At 50.5% G+C, this 23743-nt stretch overlaps 1 protein-coding gene across 1 annotated transcript in view; it reads left to right on the forward strand.

The window, feature by feature from the left end:
- LOC122720035 overlaps positions 1-23743 on the forward strand; it is a 252977-nt gene that overhangs the window by 72367 nt on the left and 156867 nt on the right. The window contains exons 4-5 of the mRNA XM_043946439.1: positions 19941-20789; positions 20910-22159. Coding sequence (XP_043802374.1) covers positions 19941-20789; positions 20910-22159 — 2099 coding nt within the window. The remainder of the gene's footprint in view (positions 1-19940; positions 20790-20909; positions 22160-23743) is intronic.

The raw sequence follows: 23743 nt of genomic DNA on the forward strand, positions 1-23743 counted from the left end.
GGCTTAAAAATAATTGAGTCTACGCCGGTTATAATAGCCATTCTGATATCCCATTGTCGCTTGTCCGCGGACTCTTGATTCGCGTCGTTATCAATGCCTGCTTATTTCCCTCATTGTGAGTCGCGCGCACCCTTTGTTTTTGTTTAATTTTTCAACCCCTCCGATATCTTCCCTCACCACGCTCATATATATATATATATATATATATATATATATATATAGAGGTATAGGCTCGTCTGCATCTTCGTCCCTCTTCTCGTCTCTCGTCGTCCACAACTCGACGAAAAATTCTGATTTATCATCGAGCGTTGCGTACCTCCTCGCTTTTTCTCGAAGAATCCGTCGTTCGTCACGGGGAGGGTGGAGGGGGGGAATTCGTCGATCGTTAACGACGTTACTTTGGCCAGCGTCGACAAACCTCTCCTCGAGATCGGGAAAAAGAGGAGGAGGCGTGTTCCTCGCGACCGAGTTAAAAACTTTCGTCGTAATCGTTAAACGATTTGGACTCGGGAAATGGAAAGGATTAAATTTCGAACGAGAAGCGCCGTCAAATAGTCGCTGTTTCGTCGAGATAAAGGAAAAGGGAGATAAAAAGAAGGAGCCAAAAGCATCTCGGATTTTTAATCCTCGAGGATCGAACGATCTACCCTAATTCTAGGTCTAATTCTAGGTGGAGAAAAATTAAACTTAATTTCACGAAATTATATGGAAAACACCGACGAATACAGAATCTCGAATTGAATAAAATTCATCTCCTCTGAATTTATAAATTCCGGGTGGATGGCGCGCGATGCAGGTCTCCTCCTCGACGAAGAAGAAGAAACTGCACGCAGGTTTGCAGCTTTTAATTCCGCTGCTCAATCCCCTCGTCTCCTCTTCATCCGCCCAACACCTCATCCTCTTCCTCTCTTCCCTCTTTTTTCTCTTCCTCGCCTAATATTCTTATCCAGCATCGGCCTCGGTTCGCGTCTCCTCGCGCGTCTTCCGGTAATATCCGGGCTGCTCTCCTCCCATAAACCTCTAAGTTTATGGTAAATCGAGATTCTTATACCCTCTCTCGATGACGCTTCTTTTTCCTCCCCCTTCTTCAATTCCCCTCCTCGTTTCAACGGCGTGCATTGTTTCTCAGCCCGCCCGGGTTTTCCGCGCTCCAAAGACGCGCCTCGAACACTTTACGAGCCTCCATTTTCAACCGCGTTCTTTCCGTTTCGGTCGCGACAATGCACCGCTTTGACGGAGGAAACTATTACCGCCGTGCCACGTAGTTGTCCACAATGGTTGGGCACAACGTTTTCTCTCTTCTTGGGAACGGTACGCGAGAACACTCGAATTCCTCCATTTTTTTTTCTCTCCATCTCTCTCTCTCTCTCTCTCATCCCCACGGTTGCCACGGAAAAACTAAGACGTTGAAGTGAAAAATTATCCGGGGACGTCTGAAAAATGATTGACCAGCAGGAAAGAGGGGAGGAGAGCGGGAGGGTTCGTCCATTTAGCAGACGGTAAATCCGTGGGTGGGGATATCCGCGTTGTTTTGATGGGCGTGGGACGGAAAGGAGGAGCGAGTTTTCGAGTAATTAATAACGAGAAGTCGTGTACACGGTTTTAGGGTAGCGACTTGAATCCCCGGCGCGTGGAGGGTGCAAATGAAACTTGCGAAGTCTCGTCGAGTGTCTCGAACGCCGCCGAGAATTCCCGTTAATACCACCATAGTTTCGTTTGCTTTTTCTCCTTCATCTACGTCTTGATCCATCGAAAGAAGGAAAAGTAAAAGCGTTCGCGGATGGACGAAGAGAAAGGAAAAAGAAGAGAGAAAGAAACAGATAAAAAGGAACGATCGTGCGTTGAACGGCACGTGTCCGGAAAAAGTAAATCGTTCCTGGAAGGCAACGATCTCGATTTCCCATCCCGCTCGCTTTTTTTATTGGTTTACATAACCCTCGCTTTTGGGAGGGGAAAAAAGAGTTTCATTCACCGATAAATCGGTTCCGAGAAATCAATCGCGGAAGGGACGTAAGAGACAAAGAGCTGTCTCTTACGACGTACGAGTCGTAAATGCAGTGGCGTCATAATTTTATGGAGGGCCAGAGTATATGTTAGACGGCCGCGATGTATACGTTCTCGAGTATAAGGGGTAATATCGTGGAAACGAGGGATATCTTCTGCAAATCCCTCTGATCCCCCTTCAATGCACAGTCCGACGTCTTAAGGTTATGATACGTTCTCGCCGCGAAACCATCCTCCTCCTGGTTTAATATTTATAAACCAGATATATATCGTCGCGTACCTGCGCCCCTGTTTCGTGCAGGAAGCTCAGTTCCACTCACTGAGGGAGGGGGTGGTCGAAATCGACTGTAAACCGGGACGGACTCGACTAGAAATTTCCTCCAATTTCGCCGCCATTGTCTTCGATCTTCCTCGCAGCCGATTTCTTTCCATTTTTCCCTTCCCTTCTGCGCGTTGTCGCCCATTCTTCGTGGACGCGTATCGTGGAGACGCGGAACGAACGATCGGAGGGTTCGATTCGGAAGGGAGGAGGAATTTGCGGCGAGGCGCGATTCTCGGTAACGCTCTAAAAAAGACTCGGGTCATTTGGCAAAGTGCTACTTTGTGTCGCGTAAAGAAAGCGGCGTCGTCCCTCAACAACGCCCGGTTATTTCGCAGTCAGCGTTTTCGTTCGAGTCGCCTCGTCCCATTCGCAGCCACCCTCGCCTCGAAAAGGCGAGCCATCGAACCGCGTCGCCCGCTTTCGAGCGGTCGGAATGCAAATGGTTCGAATTTGGGCCGCGCCATTTCGTCAATCAGGAATTGGAGGGGGAGGTGCGAACAGCTCAATCGATGAAAAACAATCCGAGGGAAATTCGTGGGGATTTCGTGGCTCGGTCCGGTGGAGCGTGCGAATCCCCTTTCCCTTTTACGTCGGCGAACAACGAGGAAAGGGAAAAATCGTATCGACGGAGGATGCACGGATGGAAATATGATCGGTGTCGTTCGCGGTCGGATAAAGGTTGGTAGCGGCAATAAAAGATTAGAAGCACAAAGGGACGAGCCGATGGATCGCGGAAGATTAACTTTCACGCGGCCGATTTGCGTAAACGGATACCTATCCATTCCCCGACCGCTATCTTACGTAAACGCGGCAGTTACTCTCCGCCTCGATATCTATCGGTGAGGCCGACGATAAAAACGTTGGACCGTTGGACGTGTTGGAGATAGATAAGGGATGCTTACGCAGAGGATTGGTGGAAAGTGAGCGGAGGAAATTTTTTTTATTATCGTGTAATAAAGATAGATAAATTGGTTATCAGAATCGAAATTCGGAGAACGAGAGTTTGGAAAAATTTCGAAAGTTTGGAGGAGGAGGCTTTAGGATCGAAGGGGGCGGATGAAAAAAAATTGGGTAACAGGTTAATCGGTTGGGAAATGCATAGCGCGTAGCCCCGGCAATAAGTTATCCGTGGCAAGGGAAAAGATTGTCGGTGGTTGGGAACGAAGGGATGGCGGAGAGGGCAGGCCGAGGCGAGTGTGGTGAATCAGGGATAAGAGGAGACGGGATTGGCGGAGAGGCCGAGGAGGGGGGCCAGGACGTGGAGCAGTCGTTAATTTATGGACTTATTTTTCCCGGCGTGCGGTCGCAATTAATCCTGCGCTTTAATTGCTTCGTAACGCGGCAGCCCCCCCCTCCGACCGAAGGATCTTTCGATTTGATTAAGCGTATTCGACGGATGTCGCCGCGCAGTCCCGCGCCAAACGGACGAATCATTAGAGGCGGCGGAAGCCAGAAGGAAGAAAAACCTTCCTTCGGTTTTTACGTACGATCGTCGTACATTTGTCGCGGCCGGCCACGCGATTCCGCTCCCTCTCGTCTCCTCCGCCCCGATACGTAATCCTTGAAACGCGCGTTCGATCGTGGTGTTTGTTCGCTCGAAAAATTTCTCTCTGATAAAGAAGAAAAAAAAAAAAAAAAAAGAAGAAAAAGAGAAAGCGAGAGATCTTTTGAGGAAAAATAATCCAAATATTTGATCGGGACGAGGAAGAGAGAGAGCGTTGTATAAAATTTCATCAAATTCCCGTCACATCGAGCCTGGACGAAAACCGAGTACGAATTAATCCACCGACGGTTTTGGACGTCCCCCGGTATCTCGCTCGACGTATCGGACATTTAAATCGTTGAAATACCAAACGAGAGACAATGGGCCTAGAGTTTTACGCCGCGTCTAGGAATATCGGCACGTTATAAAAAATTAAAGGCCTTTGGATCTCTCGTAGTTTTATCGGGAGAATAAACTTTTTTCGGCGAGCGAGATTTTTTCTCTTCTCCCACCGAAAATAATTACTCTCAGCCCCATCTTTCTCCGTTATCTATAGGAAATCGTGCGAAATGTTCTTTTTCGCCGGTTTCCTCTTTTCTTCCTCCCTCTTTCTCTCTCTCTCTCTCTCTCTCTTTCTCTTTCTGTCTCGTTTCTCGTTTCCGCTCGAAATTTGGAAAAAAAATCTCGCGCGAGAATCGGGAGAGTGGAGCCTCGATGGTTTCACGCGTCGAGGAGCAAATCAAATCGCGAGCCGAGCCACGGTTTCCGCCATGAAATCGAAAAGTTACATCGTTTGTTTCTCCGGTTTCCGATATATAGTATACGGTTTTAATCTAAACTCGATCGAAACTCGATCGGAGAATTCGTCACGGTTCGATGACTGACCGTCCACATACTCCCCTCCCTTCCATCCTCATACGCGTTTTTTTTTTCTCCCCCATACATTTTCCACACTTCCGCACGTTTGACACCTGCCACGTGAATTCTTACTCTACGGAAAGGACGCGATCGCGCCTTTCGAATCGGTTCGAAATATTTCGTTATCCAAAATCGATCGCGTTTTTCTCTTTTCTCTTTTTGCCGAGAAAAGCGTTGGGGATCGCGTTGAAAGAAGAAGAAGAAGAAGATTCTCTCTTTCTCTCTCTCTTTTTTTTTTATCAATTAACCGGGTACGGAATTAGCGAGGATCGAGATATCTCTCTCGAGGTCTGGGATAAAGTCGTCGCCGGAAATGAGATGTTCGGTCCGTGGGTCGGTCCCTCCGACCTTTACCTAACTGTGAACCCGCTTGCTTCCATCGCGATGTGGAACGTTCTCCCGTGGCAGAAATAACAACCTCCTAATGCACTTAACGATCTCTCCGCGCCGGTATCGTTCGCCGTTTCACGCTCGTTTCTCTTCGACCCCCTGAAATTAGTGGGGCGGAAAGATACGGCGATTCCCGGATATTCGTGGTAAGTAGCGGGCAATAGCCTAAACACTCGTACGTTTTCTGGGACGAAAGTTGGACGCGAGTGGCAGAAGAGGAGTCGAGGGGGGAATTTACGGCCGCTTTATTTATCTCGTCATAGACGTAGGGGGTAGGGAGGGAAGAAACGGAACGGAAGCAAGGAAAAGACCGTACGAAAATTTATCGTTTTATTTATCAGTCTCGTGCCTTCCTTTATAGAATTTTCCTCGGCCTCTCAGAGAGAGAGAGAGAGAGAGAGAAGGAAAGAGAGAGAGGAATATTTGATTTCGGCGAGAATACCCACAGGTATATCCCTTTGTCATTTTCGTTTCGCCGAAGAAAATATACGATACACTCCGGTCTTCGATTCGATTCGGATTTTTCTGAACTGATTTATTACGCGTATTATTACGCAACACACCTTTCTCTCTCGAGCAAGATCGAAGAATTTTCTAAAAGAAAAAAAGAAAAGAAAAAAACGAATAAAATGAAATTTCCCTCCCCTTTCTTTATTTATCAACGATTAACGAACTGTGTGGACATGGACCACGGTACAAAAGCCAAATTTCCTCGCGAATCTCGCGCTCCCATTTTCTCCCATCCCAGTGTCCCAGCAAGAACCTCCTCGTTTCCTCCTCCCCTTCTTATAAATCATACTTCTATCCGGTTGGTTAACCCGGGGATCCCCGGCAGCGCCCCGCGGCTACGTTTCATATACCATTTATACCGTGGAACGCGTAATAATCGTCGGTCGTTATCGTGGATCGACCGCGGAATTTCCCCGTTGTCACCGTGACGAGAAAGAAGTAGAAATACACACATATATATATGTACACATATACATATAATATATATGTACACATATTACATATAATATAACGATCGGTGGAAAATTCAACGGGAATTTGTCGGACGGGACGGAGAGAGGGGGAGAACGTCCCGGCTGGTTGGACGCCAGTTTCGCCCGTTTGGTTTTATCAAGCCAACCTGGTGGGCAGCTTGTCGAAATTAAACGGTACGCATTAATAAGTAATTTAATGACGAACACGCGGCGCGCGGTCCGCGTATAATATTCCGAATGCCTGGATTACCGTATCATATTGCGAATTCATCGCGAATTGCACGCGCGTCACAGGCGGTCGGAGAGAGCGACGAAATTTTTCTCGAAATCGACGGATCGACGTTGAACACCCTCCCCCTTCGCATTAACGAGCCCCCAAGCCGTGTTACGTAATATAATGCGTTATTATAAAAGTGTTAATGGGCGGCGGTGTGCGGGCGGGATTATTAAAGCGGGCCTCGTATCGGAATTCGTTATGGGTTTCGAACGGGGGAGGGGGGGAGAAGGGATGGGGATACACGCTCGCTCCGCTATCGACAAAACTTTCTCGTCACTCACGTTGGAACTGGACGGACGCAGTAGCCACCACGGGACTGCTCTCTTCTCTCGGGATACACGTCTCGGCTAGCGCTCGGACGCTCCGTGCTCGCCCGATTTCCATGTTCAGGAATTTCCGTAGGAATTTCCGTCTCCTTCCCTTTTTTTCTTCTTCTCCCTCCTTTTCCCTCGATTACACGCTTCCTCCACGGTATAATAAACGCTTGAAAAGTCGTTCCGCTCCTCACCCTGAATCGGTATATACACGTATACGTATAATATATGTTCGATGAGAGACTTATCTTTCGGAGCAAGACACGACGGTTTCCTCTCGGAAACGCCGGTTTTGGAAATCGGTCGAGGTTGAGGAACCGTTATCGAGGCGCGACGATATATAGGAAGAGAGAGAGAGAGAGGAAGGAGGGAGAGGGCGCGAATAATTTTCAACGGGGCGAATCGATCGGGAAAATTGAATATTCTCGTTAAGAAAATATTTCCACAGGCTCGGCCGCGCGGATTAAGCCGGCTTCGAATCCCGCCGTTTTCACGGTATCCCACCGGTTTGCCTCGCGTTTTCAAGCGCGTCAACTGTGCGTCTCCTGCGCCTCTCCCCCACTAGTAGTGCGCTGTACACATCGACGAGGACAGGTTTCGAAAATCTTGACAGCGTCTGAACGAGGGAGGGAAGAGGAGGGAGGGGGGCGGGGCGGGAAAGGGAAGTCGCAATTAAAATAATTATTTTTAGAGTGTGGCGCTGGCCGGCGACAAACGTGTTTGTCGACGATTATCGCGCGTTCCAAGTGGTGAATTTTGCTCGCTTCGATTTTGTTGTTAAAAGAAAAGAAAAGAAAAAAAAAAAAAAAAAAAAGAAAAGGGAAAATAAATAACAATTTCATTTGATCGGGAAATGGAAAAGAGACAGACGGAACGCGATTTGAGAGGATCGATGGAATCGTTCGAAACGAAAATGATAAATATCGTATCGAGTAATGGGGATGGATTTCTCTTTTTTTCTGGAAGGAAAAAAAAAAAAAAAAAGAAATTTCATTCGAACGATAACGATCGGCTCGTCGATCCCAGTTACGCGTCTTCCCCAATGATCTCGTTCGTATCGGATAGTTTTATCGTGCTGTCGAGAGCAACGAGGCAGAGATATTTTCGGCCGATAATATCGTACACCCCAGCCCCACCGTGTACCGGTATTCCGTTACAGCGTTGCAGCGGGGAGGGTGCAGTACTCGTGGAGCATAGCTACCCGCACAGCTCCACCCCTTGCGGCCGCGGACTTGACGGCTGATTGAAAAGTTACCGCGCCCCCAATCTCTCTCTCTCTCTCTCTCTCTCGAAGATGAGTCCCTGAAATTGAATCACTGCTTTCGACGGGGGTCGCCTCGCTTTCGCTTCCCGCGAGGGATGGATGGACCTAGCGGCGTTTGTTTCGCGGACCATTAGGTCACGTCCCAAAGGGGATCTTGCCTCCGACGAGGATAACTCCGCTTCGATCTTTTGTGCCTTGGAAAGAAAGAAAGAGCAGATTATATAGAATCGTTAATCTCCAGATAGAAGACGCGGTCGAGAAACATTTCTCCAGACGAGATCTCCATTGTTGGATTTTTTTTTTTTCATTTTTTTTTTTTTTTCTTTTTTACTTCTTCGAATCAAGAAGTACGGAACGAGATATAATAGTCGTCGAATTGTCGACTCACGACGTGATAGGAGACCTGCGTGTCACGGTGCAATTTGTCCGAAATGGTTTCGAATCGCGACCGAGTGAGGGGGAGGAGGGGGGACTGTACACGGGCTGGATCGCATTAACGACATTTTTACGTGAGAACGCGGAAGGCACGCGATCGAGCCCGCGTGGAAGAAGAAAAAGAGGAAGCTTCGTTGAGGGGGGAAAGGGGAAGCTTAATCGGATTAGATTGTGTAATTAACAAATTCTGGTGGTTCCAGAAATTGGAGATTGAGCGAGGATCCTGTCGATCCTCGAGACAACGCGTTCGAGCAATGGCAATTCGTTAATTACGAGGCATTAACGAATTGGTGGTGACACAGAGACCGTGGCGTCCGATCCCTGATGGATCCGCGAATCGCGTGGTCGGGTAATTGATAGTCGTCTGTTTGAAGAAGAGAGAGCGAGAGAGAAAAAGAAAAAGGAAAGAAAAAAGAGAGGGAACACTTGTTTCGCCATCGCGATAATAATACTTCCGGTATACGTGAAAGGTATAATAATGGATTAAAAAGAACTCTGCCCTTTTGGAAGGGAAACTCTAAAAAGCTTTCGCCGATGATCTCGAAGTTAAACTCGGGAAGACGCGGGTCAGAATAGTTTTTCTTTTTTCCCCCTTTCTTTCTTTCTTTTTTTTCCTCGTAATTAAAAAACGCCGGCCGTCATCGTGTTTCCATTACGAGGAGAAGGCGAGGCGGCTCGTTACGAGAGAGTTTTGTCCGAACGAGAAAGGGAGAAAGGAAGGAGGAGGAGGAGGAGGTGGTTTCGGCCTCCATTATGACGGGGTCACGCGCGTTAGGCCAACATAATGTGTGTGTGTCTGTGTGTGAGTGTGAGAGAGCCGTTCTCTCGGGCGGCCTCCTCTCCACGGCACTCGCGCGGCCGCGAAAAAGAATCGGGCGACGCGATGCGCGATGCGGGATGGGTGAAAATGAAAAGCCGCGCTTTAGAGGCGCGGCGGGTCGAGGTTTAGGATCGCTACGCCGGTTTCTTAGAAACGGAGGGCGAGAACGAGAAGGCGGGGATAGGTGGGAAGAAAAGATGGACGGCGCGGATCTCTCCGCCGCGTTACAATCACGCCGCCTAGCCTCGAGGTTGTTAAGGAAAGTAACCGACGACCTCGTTATTTTCCCGACGACGAGCCGACCGGAAAGAGGAAGATGCCGATTCGCGGAGAGATCCGTGGAACGCTCGTGTTTCTCAACCGGTCAAGAATCGCGACGATGAACACTCGTGGATCGTTTTCGAGAGAGAGAGAGAGAGAGAGAGAGAGAGCGGGTATCGTCTCACGTACCGTCGTCTTCTCTCGTGCGACTAGAACAAACGTTTCCTTTTCTTTTTTTTTATTTTTCTGATACCCGGCTATCGTCGAGATGAGACAAGATATCGCGAGAGTTCTCCTTTCCTTTCGGTTCTCAGCTCTCGGATTCTCTCCAACATCCAACGCCGGATTCTTGATTTAAGAATTTACCAGGGATTCGCGCCTGGGGTTGCGTATCGGGCGAAAGCAATCGGAAACGATTCGGTTTGGGGTGCATAAGACATAAACCATTCCGGCGCCTACGCGTTTCCGAGGAATCGGTCCGGTGACGGATCGGGGGGCTGACCGCAGAAGGGGCGGATGGAACGGTCCATCTCATCCGCGGTGCGCTTTAATCAATGCTAACAATCCGGTTATTATTCGAAGGGTCGAGGGAAGCCGACAGAGAGAGAGAGATGACTTTTCGTCGAGCTTGCGAGGGTCAGTTCCTCCAACAACTGGATGAAATTGCGCGTGCAAGCGACGTCCGTTTCGAGCAACGACGGATTAAACTCGTCCTTCTATCGTCATTATTTATTATTACTTCACGATTCGAATCAACTTAGGTTGGATTAGATTATTATCGTTGGTCGAAACGCGGCCGTTCTTTAAGAAAGTTATCGCTTAAGAAAATTGGGAGTTCGGGCCCGAACGCAATTAAAGTTCCCAATGCGGCTGCCTCTGATTTATGGATCGTAAAGAAGATTCGTTACCACTCGTCCCGAGTTCTCCTCGTTTTAAATAGAATACGCCGGCGAGGATTCGGCAAAGGAAGTCCTTCTTTCATTCCTTTCCGACTTTCTTTCCCTGCCCACCTTAACCTTCGTTAACGAACATTGGCGAGTTCGTTCGATCGCTCGCTTTTACCATCGCCGTAACGGGTATAATTACCGCGTTGTTGCGAAACAATGCAACGACGTTGGATTGCGTGAACGACGACGCAAGAACAATCGTAAAAGGATTATTGGCCGCGATAATATCAACCGACGGCCTCCTCTCCGACGCCCGCCTCGGAGGGAAAGAGGCGCGCGAATGCACTTTCCTCGAGCGCGGCGGGCCAAACAACAAAGACGCCGCGGTTTTAATTACAATGCAATTTTCGCTCGCCCCTTTGAAACGCTGTTAGGCCCCCTCCGCTCGAACGCGCGGAGCAATCACGCGAGCATCGGCCGTGGCGGTCCCATGGCGACGCAACGCGCCGCGACGTTTTGATCCGCCAAGATTAAAGGGGTCCCGCCCTTTTCTCTCCCCTCTTGCGCTCCATCCATCGCGATACACCTCCTAGCAAAGCCTCCGTCCCAAAGTGTGCGCAAACACATCCACGAGATCCGAGATTACGTACCATTGTCTTCCTCTTCTCGATCGTCTCGTGAACATTTCGTGAACATTTACGACGAGGTTTGTTTAAAAAATCCTCTAGCTAATGCGCCAGAGACGGACTCGATTTCGATCCGATATCCGATTATTTTCTCATCGAAGGGTCATCAAACAACGGTTGGGAAACTACTATTATTACTTACATCCAACCTACCCTATGGTAGTCGGGGGTAAGATGCCGCGCGAATCGAACCCCATTTGCGATCCAATCCTGGCTGATAAATTCCAGAAAACGCGCGAGTCACTGGCGGGATAGGGGAAAGGGGAGAGAGGGCGCAAGAACTATAATGGATTATCGGTGGAGGGTGAGGCTGATCGGTAATCGAATATCAGTCGGGGGTTAAAATCCATCAAATCCTCCTCCATGTCCGCTCGACGCGACAAGTTACTCTCGCTTTTCTGTCCTCGACGATCTACCCTCCCCTTCCTCCTCGATCGCAACCGCTCCTACGTACTCTCGCGATTAACACGTTCCTGTCGCATATGATCACTCCCTGGAAACCTTTTGCAAACCTTTTTTTTCGAGAAAAGTGAACGGAGAAAGTGGAATGTTGGCTTCTCGAACGGGCGAGAATTCGTAGACTACTACGAATGTAGTAATTTCTTTGTCTCGTCCTTTCGAAACGAGCGACGTTCCCTGGATATAAATCAAGGAGAACTCTTAAGGGGTGGCGTGATTCAACGGACCGCTTTTGTCGCAGCCAAGTGGTTCTTCTTCTCTTGCCTTTCTCTCCCGATACTTTATACCGGAAGAACGTTCGGGATCGGGTCGGTTCGCCAAGGGCTGGAAACGACGCGTTTCCAAACGACGTTTTCAAACCGTCGTTTCTTTTTCTTTTTCTTTCTTTTTTTTTTTTTTTTCTTTCCCCTCTCGAACTCGATTTTTCCACGACCAACGCGCGATCGACCCGTCTTTTTTTCCATTTTGTCCTTTTTACTCCCCTCCCCCCCCCTTTTTTTTACACGTCCATCGCATATGCGCTGCCCGATTACAGGCAGCGGCAAATCGGAATGATCGATCACGGGATCGGGAATTCGGTATATAGCGGAAACGACGAAAGTGGACAGAGCCAGTGGCGTAGGTGGGACGAAACATTCGTAACGTTATTGTTCGAAGGTCGACGAGGTTGTCTACGCACCGACGTCCCCCATCCGTCATGATATCGTCGGCCATCCACGAGCCTTTCAACCCTCCGTAGGCGAGCGCCATCACCACCGTTCCGGAACCCCATGTGCGAGTGGCGCGACCGTAATCGTGCACCAGGTGCCTCGCTAACGTTTCCTAACGAAGGACACAACCCCCGTCGTGCTTTTCGTCCCCGTGTGCTTCTCTCCCCTTCACCTTACCCCTCCCTCTACCTCTCTCCGTCTTCTCTTATTTTTTTTCTTTCCTCCCCCCTTTCTTTTCTTTCTCCTCCCCTCTTCTCTCTCTCTCTCTCTCTCTCTCTCTCTCTCCCTCCTTCCCTCCCTTCTTTTGCCAACAGGAGAGGCAAGACACTCGGGACAGACGGGCCTGGCTTCTCTTAACAAGCATTGAGCAACTCTCTCTCGGTACTCGGGACGTAAAAGGGACTTTTTGCTTGTTAGATTGTTTGCTCTCGTCGAACGGGAGAGGGCGGAGAAATTCGGTTTTTGCCGCGGAGAATAACGCGGCGTTCGTCTTCTTCTCTTTCGAGAAACCGAGCCGCGATCGTGGATCCCTTTTCTTTTCTTTTCTTTTTTCTTTCTTTCTTTTCCAGAGAGGGACTTTCGTTCGAGATCGTGAGATCGTTCGATGTTATCGCGTCGTTAGATATCGTTAACGCCCACGCAAAAAGCACGGTGGAAAAACTGCATCCTGAATAATATTTGTTCCCGCCTGTACCACCCTCTCCCCCTTCTTCGCGGTACGTAACGCAAGTTTGCGATTCGAAGGTTTGTTAGCGGCCTCTTCTGCCTTCTTCCCTTTCCCTTTGTTCCTCGGCAGAAATCTCAAAGAGGAGACGCGGAGACACCCTTAGGACGGTAATATAAGACGGGGAGGCTGAAGCGACGAAAGTAGTCTTTCGAGGGGAAAGCGGAGTGTTTGGAAATTGAAGAATCGAGGAATATTCGCTCGAACGTGAAACCGATTCGTTCTCCTTTTTTTTTTTTTTTTTTTTTTTCTTCAGATTCCAAGTGGGATTGGCCCTGTTCGAGTCGAAGCTTTGCTTGCTTTTCGCCGCTCCTCCTATCTATTTTCTCTCCTGTCGATGGGTTTGACGGGAATTCTCTGCTACGAAGTAATCATCCCTTGCTTGATGATACTTAAATATGTATTATTGGTTCGATAGAATCGGTTGTAAAACTCATCTACGAAAACAAGGAGCAAAAAAATGGCCAAACGGTTTCGAATCATGGATTCTTCGCGCTGCGCGATTTCAGCACCCGCTATTTATCCTTCGTTAAATCAATGAGGCAGTTTTATTCCTCTTTCTACTCGCCGATATCTTCTATGAGCGGCGTAAGTATCCACACGGATATCTCGGCAGATTTTACAAATCCTTTGGCCAAACAAGTGGCGAGGATCTGGCAGGTGCCATTTGCCATTGAAATCCTGCTGCCATTAGAGACGTCCGATCTAAATCCCGGTGGCATTTGCGCACCGGATTGTCGTCTTATCCTCGTGTCTCTCTCTCTCTCCCTCCCTCTCCCTCCTATCCCATTCTCCCTTCTCTCATTTTCTCCTTACTCGCCCGCCTTTCTCACCCCTCGTGCATTTCGGTCTTGTTATTTCACTACTCGTCCCTTCGCGGCGGCGGCCGGTTACTCGCCAATGTAGAATTTCTCGTGGACCGTTTCTGGCAGCGAACGTTACCCTGTTAAGATCCGCAAAGCAAACACCGGGGCGGAGATAAGAGTGTCCTTCGGGAACCCGCCAAGGATAACAGAGAGCTTTAAAAGGTTCGCGACGTCCTTGCCAGCACTTTCCGCAGCACTGCCCGTTTTTCAAATTCGATTCGTGCCGTTCGTTGCCTTTCCATTCCATCGACACGCGACGCGTAATATTTTACAGGTTTTATCTCGTGTTTCTTCTTCTTTTTCCTCTTTCTTCTTTTTTCCTTTTCTTTCTCTCTTGCATCGAAGGCGATAAATCGTTTCGGATTACGACTCGGCTTCCGCCTCTTTTCGTTTTTCATTTCTCTTCAAGAATTCGCCGATCATGCGAATTATCGCAATATCGTCGCGATTCGAAAAATTACCGATTCGGATACGCGCATCGTATTTTCCCTTTTCTCGTTTGTTCGCCTTATTTCATCATCGACCAGAACGAGCCGTTCCATCCGCTCCCAACTTTCGCCGACCGGCCAACCCCATTGACAACGATGCTTTTCAATTCCTTCTTCTTGTTACGTATTCAATTAGCCCGCCGATCTTGCGGATACGTTTCTCGAGAGATACGAAAATCCGCGGAAGACGGATAAGGGTCGGTTCCGGCCTCGAGTCGGCAAAATAACGGGAATAATTTAAGACTTTATCAACGCTGGGTACACCTGAGGAAAGGAGGAGGAGGAGGAGGAGGGAATGGAGGAGGTGCATTAAAGGATACTCGATGGAGAAATATCGCATCGGTGGATTCCAAAAAAATTCCAGAGGAAGAATAATCGATATTCCGGACATCTCTTTACAAGAGGAGAGGGGGGGGAGAGTGTAACATGCACGATCATCTTCCTAATCTAATACTCGCGTGATTCCCCGCATCGTCGAATCATAGGATTATCGAGGTCGAGGAATTCTATAAATCATCGTTACGCTTCCTTTTCCCGACGAATCTAGGTCTCTCGGTTCACACGAGGGCACATTTTTCTCTTTCGAGGTATTCGGTTCGCTCTCCTCAAAAATTTCCTTGTACATTTTCTACGTACACGTATTTCTCTCCCGTTGAACCGTCGTGGACCATTTTCCTCGCTTTCATCCCTCTCGAAGGTCCAAGTGCGGTCGCCGTGACCCGCGAAATCCGGTGTACACCCTCGACACCCTCCTCCTCCCCGGTATCCGCCTTTAATTTTCGTAGATGCAGCGAGGCGCGAGAGTTGTGCGTCCCGCGATGATTATTCGGAGTGATCGGGGTGGCGAGTCGAGTCCCCCGCGCAGGGGGAGACGAACTCGAGCGTAAGAGATTGCTCTGCTTTCCTATCTTCGACCCGAACTTGTCCTCGAGTTTTCCCTTTGTCCGCCCCCTTTGGCCCCCAACGGACCCTTTAGCGCCCTCGTGTGTCAGTCAGTCAATCAACGTAGGAATCTAGCGGTTCCTACGCTCCCCCCTCCCCTTCGAAAGCCCTTAGCGCCGCCGATATTAAAACATCCTCCCCCTTTCCACCTATCCTCTCTCCCAGAAGAAATGAAGCCTCCTCGCGAAATCCACTATTCTTCGCGTGGATAGTTTCGAGGAGTATGAAACAGAAGAAAAATTAATCGAATAAAATTGTAATTCGCGATTCCACGATTGATTCTTGATGTTACGAAGAATAAGAAAAATAAGCCGATAAATTGTCGAAGGAACGTGATATTGTTCCAAGTTACTCGCTGTTAAACGCAGGTTTATTTATGTAGGCGCGGGATAAAACGAAGGAGACATTCTCGTTCGGATCGGGCAACCGACCGTCTCTAATTTTTGGGGTGGAGGAAAGGGGTGGATGGCATTGAGACAGGTCAGTCCGCTGTGAAAATCGGATATATGTATTTATCCACTGTTCACCCTATCTTTCTTTCTCTCTCTCTCTCTCTCCCCAGGGGGAACAGGAAATCCAGTTATGAATACGGGATCGTTGCGTTGTTTTTAGCGGCTTGCCGGCGAATCACGCTCGACGATCTCTCTCTCTCTCTCTCTCTCTCTCTCTCTCTCTCTCTCTCTCTCTCTCTCTCTCCCTCCCTCGGTCGGCGGTTACTCGGCCGCGAAATCGATTAGTTACGCGGAACAATAAACGGACGATAAATTAGGTTTCCGAACAATCGGAGATGTAAACGTTTTGTTGTGTACCGACGGACGTTGTTGTTGCATCGGGTGGAGGAGGAGGGGAAGGATGATTTGGAATTTCAACACGCAGTTGGATCACACGCGCGAGGAATCGTATAAAAGGAAGGAATTATTCTTCGGGATGGTTAATTCAGAAATGTTTCTCGTCCCAGCTTTTCGAAAGCTTTTTAATCGGAGGGGGCACGTTTCCCGATAATATTCGTCGCGGTTCCAATAAACCGCAATCAAGTTTGTTACCCACCTTTATTTCGTGTTTGGAACTTTGTTTCGGTCACGTTTGCACGGCGGTAGAACCTGCAAGGTTCCTGCAAACGCGGTTGCGAGACCAGACGACCGTTTACGTTATGCCAACTCCTCCCGCTTTCTCTCTCTCTCTCTCTCTCTCTCTTTCAATCTCCTTTTCTCTCCGCTTCATCCCTCTCCTTCCATCTATGTCCATCCTCCTCTCGCCACAGGTTGTTCGGGAAAATATTAGCCGCGGGCTTCGTAGCGTTAAAGGGGAACGGTTAAATTAATAATTCGCAAATTGGCAAGAGAAATGCCGCTCGTACCTCAGCACAACCCCTCTCCACTTCTCCCCCTCTCGTTGCTCCTTTTCGGGTGCAGTTTGCGGTGTTTCGACTAGGGTGGCACCAACGACACGGGTCACTCTCTCTCTCTCTCTTCGAGACGTCTGTTTTCGACAAGCGACCGTCGATTAAACGGGTAATTAGCATCGCAGGGGAATCACGGAGGAAGGAAGACGATCGCATCTCTCGAGAAAACGTTGGAGCATCGACTTCATTAGCCTTTTCTCGATCTTTTCTCGAACTTGTTCGCCAGAATTTTTCTCTCGTCTCGCCCAGGAGATTAATTATGCTCGACTGTTGTTCGCCTCGTTATTACGGTCGGGGACGCGCGATTTCTCTTTTGTCGGGGAGAGGGGCCCGATTATCGGGCCGTCGCCTCGAACACCTGTAATCAACCGACTTTTCCCTTTTCTCTTTCCCTTCCTTTCTCGAACGCGCGCCGACCGATTTTTAATTTTCTGCCACGCGGAGCACGCGGGGGAGGGGAACGTTTCGCGAAACGAGCGACAGAGGGAGAAGAGAGTTTCGCCGATTTCGTCTAATAACACTGATCTCGAATCCGCTCGCCAAGGTGGTCGTTTCCTTTCCTTTCCTTTCCAACGCCTTCGTGCGTGTATCGCGCGAGACCGTCGCGGCAGGATAATAATTCGATCGGTAACCGTAATTACGGGGCCCCGTTCCCAGACACCCAGGCACGAGCCCCTCGTTTCCCCTCGCCTCTCCGTGACCAAACTTATCATTGCCAATGCAAACAACGTCATTATCGTCCTCCTTCGAACCCGCAACTTTCAACGATTTTATTCCGATACAGGTTCCCTCGTGGGATACGAGCAGGAAGAAATATCGATCGATATTTAGGTGTACGCCTTTCGCTCTCGATCCGATCGCCGCCTGAAACATTCCCCGGAAGAACATCGTTCCGCCGTCCTTCCCGCGAAAATCGTTTTAAAATCGTGACAAGATCGAGAGACGATAATTAATCGGTCCCCTCGTTAATAATGTCGAAGCGTGACACCCCCTCTCCAAAAGAAGAATCCCCTTCGATTTCATTGAAGATGCAGGCGTTAAAGATGCCGTAAACTCGCCAACGCGGATCCATTAATCCTCGAAAGGTTGCACCGTGCAAGAAAGGGGGGAGAGAATAAATGATCGGGAAAAATGCGAGAAGATGGGCGCGCGCCTCGACCGTTACGCGGCCCTCCTATCATCCATTCTTCGGTAAGCCGGGAGAGGATGAGAGACTTTCTAACCGATTCGATATCCGTCGCGTCGTAGCTGCGTGAATCGGTTGACGTTGGAATACACGCTGAAGGTACATCGCTCTCGCCGCGTGTAGGCTAGATAGGTGTGTGTGTGTGTGTGTGTGTGTGTGTGTGTGTGTGTGTGGGGTAGCCTCGTTTTATTTCTGGGAGCGTGGACGATCCCAGTGCACGGGAAATTGAAGGATGAAGATAAACGAGAATTCTGACGCAACGGGCGACTATGCTATCGATACGCGCGCGTGTCGGGACGATGATGAGTGCGGAGAAGAACGGAAAGGAGAATAATCGGCCGCGTAATTCTTATTTAGAACCAGTAACCAGACGCTTCCGTTGACGCTCCTGCCGGTGTCGCCGCCGTGTCGCCATTTTCACCATTCCTCCCCTTCCCTACCCGCTCGATCGCGCCGATGCATTTCCTCGCGTGGAAGGCGAATTATTATCCGAGGCCATTTTGAATATAAATTATTGGTGGAAAATCGGCGCGGGGATCGCGGATCGTCTCCTGCCCGACAACCTTTCTCTTTAATTACGTGCAGTAACGGTAGACGCGATCGGTAGGTCGATTTTGGAGCCAATATTCAAACCAGTTCATCATCTCACCGTACTTTTTCGCCGATTTCGAGAGACTTACTCGAAATTTTCAAAAGGTTTCCTCGACGATGTTCGGTCGAGTCGTTGGTAATTTTCGGAGAACTCTTCGGAGATGGAGAGATAGCCGGGAGAGGAGGGGGGATCGTGGATCGAGACACGAGGCTTTAACGAGGCGTGTAACGAGAGAGTGGAACACGGGCCTCGCAACCCTTTCTTTGTCGGCGCAGCGAGGTAAAGGGAAGGTTGCGATTTCGGAGAGCTCCGGGCGGGTTTTCAACATGTTAATTGTATATTTGAGGTGAGGTGATAAACAAGGCTGTGGCTCGGCTCGGTAGCTCGGCTGCCGAGCTCTAGAGTCTTCATTACAGCCGGTAATATATAACCGCGGGCCCCGAGGGGGCATGCTCCTCCATGCTCCTCGAACGAGTTACCGAGCTTCGATATACCCGGTGACCCGGCAACGCGCTCTCGTCCGACGCCCTCTCTCTCTCTCTCTCGCTCTCTCTCTCTCTCTCTCTCTGTCAGCGAAAATTTCGAAATTTCAGGTCAAAAGGTTTGAAATTGTTCGCGAAATCGCCATCATCCCTCCGTCTAATCTACCCCGTCAGCCGTATTTCCTTCCTCATTAATTCCGTTCTTATCGAGACTCGAGGCCATTCTTTTCCCCTCGTTCTTCTATCGAGAGACTCCTCTCCCTTCGAATCTCAATTCGAATTTTAATTCGCGATATTAGGGGGAGAGGGAGGGAGGGTAAAAGCTCGTAATTAACCTCGCGGTGGTTATGTGGATGGAAGAGGAAGCCGGTAGGTAGGGCGCAAACTCGTCGAAAGGTGGATTGCCGCGAAGTTCGTCGAATCGGGTAATCGCGATCTCGCGTCTACCGGTGCCACTTGCCTCGCGGCGGATATTTTCTGGATAAGGGCTCGAGCGAGTGAGGGGAGAGAAAAAAAGGTGAAAAAGACGAGAGAAACGGCGCGCGCGATCTCGATCGCATCGTGAAAGCGGCTCTCTCGCGACGCTTGCACGCACACAGGCGCGATCGATTGGCCTTCGGGTGGAAGAGGTGCGAACCGGTTCCTCCTCGGGCGCGACTCGATTTTTCGACGTGGAATTCGGAGAGGCCGAGGCCACGTTTCCACAACCCTCTCCACACGCTCGTCGCGGGGAACCGTGAACGACCGCTTTCCTCGTCCTCCCGACAGGATAAAAAGAGGGAAGGAAGCGGCGCGAAACAGAGGTAGACGGGGAGGCACGCCCCCTCGGTCGCGTCAGATTTTATTTATCGCGCCGTGGCTTTTTGTTCCACGGTAAACACCCCGGGCATTTAGGAGTAAGACGTTGCCCGATTTATGGTCCCCTCGGCTCCCTCTTCCTCCGCCTTTGCTTTCGAGCGCTTTGCTTTCCCTCCCCTCTTCCTCCCTTCGTTTCTCGATCCTTTCCGCGACACGGATCCTCACCGGAACGTCTCTCTTCTTCCAGATAAACATGGAGGCCGTCACGTCCACCGACTACGACTCGTCGAATCTGAGCAGAAATTTCAACCAGGTGGGGTTCAACACGTACAACTACTCCCAGTTCGAGGAGAAGTACAAGCCGCGGCAAGCGTTCAAGTACGGGGACGAGTATCTGGAGTACGGACGGAACTCGGTCAGGTTGGGGCCGAACGAGAGGTTGGCGAGATTATCGTCCGCGAGGCATCAAGAGGTTGCCGGGAGGATCGATCAGAGGTACGCGAGGAGTCACTCGCAGCCCGAGCGACAACACCATTCGACCCACGAGACGCGGTCCAAGTCCCAAGATTCCCGCGAATTGACCTTCTATCAGATCGATCCGCCAGTTCCCAGACCGGAGAACGTCCACTCGAAGACGCATCGCGGTGTCGCGGTGGAGAAGGGTCAGGGCAAAAAGGAGTTGACCTTCTACGAGATCGATGGGCCCGCGTCGCAAGAAAAGGCGGCGAAAGACGGCAAGTCGGAGGGAGGAGGAGGAGGAGGAGGGAAGGACAAAAGCGAGAAAGGGACGCAGAGGGACAAGGCGCACGCCGGTGGCGGCCAGGAGAAGGCGCCGTGCCCTTCGAAACACCCGAAACAGGAGCAGAAAGCGATCGCGCCACCCAATTACCAGCTAAACAGGTCCCAGTCCGATCTGACCGATTCTCAACTGCCCAATTATTACAGGCATCGGAACAATCCTTACATAGATCCGCCCAAGTACAGGCAATTCGACAGGCCGCCGAGGTATCAGGAGACGCCACCCAGATCCTCCGAGCCTCCGCCAAAGTACTCGGAAGTGGCTAGACGTGGTCAGGACGACTACAAACGCGTCCAGGTGAGCAAAAAATTCCCCGATCCCCCCCTCTTCATCCTCCCTCGTCTCCACGACAGCGCGAACTCGCCGCGCGAGTTTCGGCGAGATTGGCGGTTACGCGTAACGTTATCAATTCGACAGGAGGAGAGGGGCAAACGGCAAGGTGGAGGAGGAGGAGGAGGGAGCATGGTAGTAGGCATCGGTAGCGGTGGTGGCAACGGCGGCAGCGGCGGCGGCGGTGGTGGTAGTAACTCCAGCAGGGGAACTCATGGCGCCGAGACGCCCTCTAATCTGGCCAGTATCACGCCAACCGCGCGAGAAGCAACACGCGCTCCTTCGTCGCGGTCGCGGCTCCCTTGCAAGTCGTGCGACACGCGTTGCCCCAACAACAACAACAACAACAACACCACCACCACTACCACTACCACCACAATCACTACCACCAACAACATTAACAACAACAACAACAACAACAACAACAGCAGCGGCGGCGGCAACTCGAACAAAGAGGAGGCGTATCAGGATGCGAGCGAAGACGGCGAGGTGATATCCGGCGGTTTCAGGTGTCACGGGGATTTTTCGAAAGCGACGTCGTTCCATCATCACCACCACCACCACCACCACCACCATCATCATCAGAATCGGTGTTCGGGTGTCGGAGGCGGTAGCGGTTGCGGTGGCGGCTCGGTTCCCGGTAATGCCTGCCAAAGTGGTTCCGGTGTGCCGTGCGACCCGTCGACGTGCGACAGGTACAAGGGTGCCGTGGATTGTTTGCTGAAGGCCAGCGAGGCGGTGCAAGGTCGTCTGTGCGACAGGTCGATGTTGAAGATCGAGAAAGGTTCGAGCAAGGCGGTCGTCCACGGTATCGAGGGGGTGGTGGTGGTGGGGAAGTGCGGCGGGGATAGGATGAAATCGGGGCAGGAGCTCGGAGGTTACGGGAAGCACGGGGAGCAAGTGGGCGGCAAGTCGAAGGGCCACGATGTCGGTCACGGGTTCAAGGTGGAGAACATGAAATATTACGGCGAGTTGAAGGGCTACGACTTGAAGTCTTACGGGACCATCGACAAGCCGGGTGCCGTTGTCTCTGCCCACGAGAAGTCCCATTTGCACGGGGGGGAGAAGAACGGTCACGACAAGTGTCACTCCAAAGTGTCCTGCTCCTCCTCCTCCCCCTGCTCGTCCGCGATGCAGAGTTACGGCCTGTCCAAGGTCGGCGGCGGTGAACGTCCAGCCGAGAAGAGCGTGTACGCCGATCACTATTATCACCGATCGTCGCACTCGAAGCCGCAAACCGCGTATCAAGTGTACCAGGAGACCAAGTACTCGTACAACGTGAGCGGGGTACCGGGGACGCCGGCGCAGGCGAGCGCAGCCGCAGCTTTCTTCGCAAGGTCAGTTACTCAATCTCCTATACTAGTATTACTACTACTACTACTACTACTACTGCTACTACCACTACTACTCGCGATCACGCGCCTCTCCACCTGTTTCCGCCAAAGATTTACGACTCTGCCTTTCATTCTTCCCCGCTCATTGTTCCTTCTGCCTATCTGTAATTGTCCACTGTCCTGCCTACCGTTTGTTTACCGTTTCCCCCTTCCCAACGAAACGGATCGCTTATCCTTTCTTTCCCGACTTTTCTCCCTTTTCTTTCCCTCACACTCGAAATTATACTGTTCCTATTTCCTCTTTCCCTCCCTTCTCTCCGTTCCACTTCTCGAGCCGTTTCAACTTCGCATCGTTGCCCACAGTTTCAACAGAGAGATCGCTATTCGTTGTATTTTTTGAATTCGTTCTTAATAGGTCGTGACGAAGGAATTGCCACCAAAAGTTCGAGGAGAACAAAGCGAGAACGAACAGCGAGATGTAAAGAACAGTAGGGAGTAGTAGGAAGGGAGATGGGGGGAGGTTTCAATTTTCCCTGTTCTCACGCGCGAGAATCAAAAAGAGAGAGAGAGAGAGAGAGAGAGAGAGAGAGAGAGGGTTGCGGTCTCGCGAACAATCGCGGATCCACGGAAGGAACAATCGGAAAGGTGGTGGTTGGCGAGGAGGGTTGCGCACGGTTTTCTTAAGACCGTCTGGAGCTTTGATCTTCGGGGCCAGAGGTTTTCGACAAGCGATTCTGGAATGAAAAGCGTGCGGCCGGGGCTCGCGTGAGAGCGTTCGGTCGTGCATAAATCGCGTGCGGTTCGCGAGCAGGGAGGGGAGGAGGGAGGGGAATAAAGCTCCTTCCGGGGATATTCGTGTTCTCCCTTTAACCCTAGCCCCTCGCGCGACCCCTCGACCCGTTTAATAAACCTCTCCGCCTAGATGTTGCTCGCCACATAGGTCCATCCGTTCCTCCTAGCTTTCGCGGCTCTACGATCGCGTACGGGTTCTCTCCACGAAGCACGAGTTATTAGTCGAAAGTAATTACGAGCGGCGCGGTTAATAAACGATCTATCTACTACGGGATCGAGACTTTCGAGCGATCGCCTCCATTAACGGAAATACGTGTATAGCGGTGGAGAGAGATCGACCGGATTTTATTTAACTCCGCTCGATTTTATTTGAGATAGAAAGAAGAAAAAAAAAAAAAGAAAAGAAAGGAATGCGGACGACGGCGCGTTGGCGCGTTAACCGAGGACGGGTGATAAAGCGGAGCGCGATTTCGAAGGAAATCGGCGGATACGGGAGCGGTAAAAGTTTTCTGGAATGCGTTCCCCGGGGAGTGGCGGGAATCGAGTGGCGATCCTCGCTCGAATCGAATCGAGTCGTATATCGTTAATGGATATATGCGGCGTCGGCGCAACACGGTTGGTCCTCGAGCGGTGATCGTGACCCGGCTGCGAGAACGATTCCGATCGACTCGTCGTCTCGCGGGGGGAGAAGCGGCGCCCTCGTGTCGTTCCTCCTTCCTCGTCCATTGTCGGCCATTCCTCGTCCCGGGATTCTTTGGAATCGGTGTGCGTTTACCGTCTCGTAGGAAGTCGTCG

Source organism: Apis laboriosa, unplaced genomic scaffold (assembly GCF_014066325.1).
Source record: "Apis laboriosa isolate Shangri-la unplaced genomic scaffold, ASM1406632v1 scaffold9_cov152, whole genome shotgun sequence".
Taxonomy (NCBI): Eukaryota; Metazoa; Arthropoda; class Insecta; order Hymenoptera; family Apidae; genus Apis; species Apis laboriosa.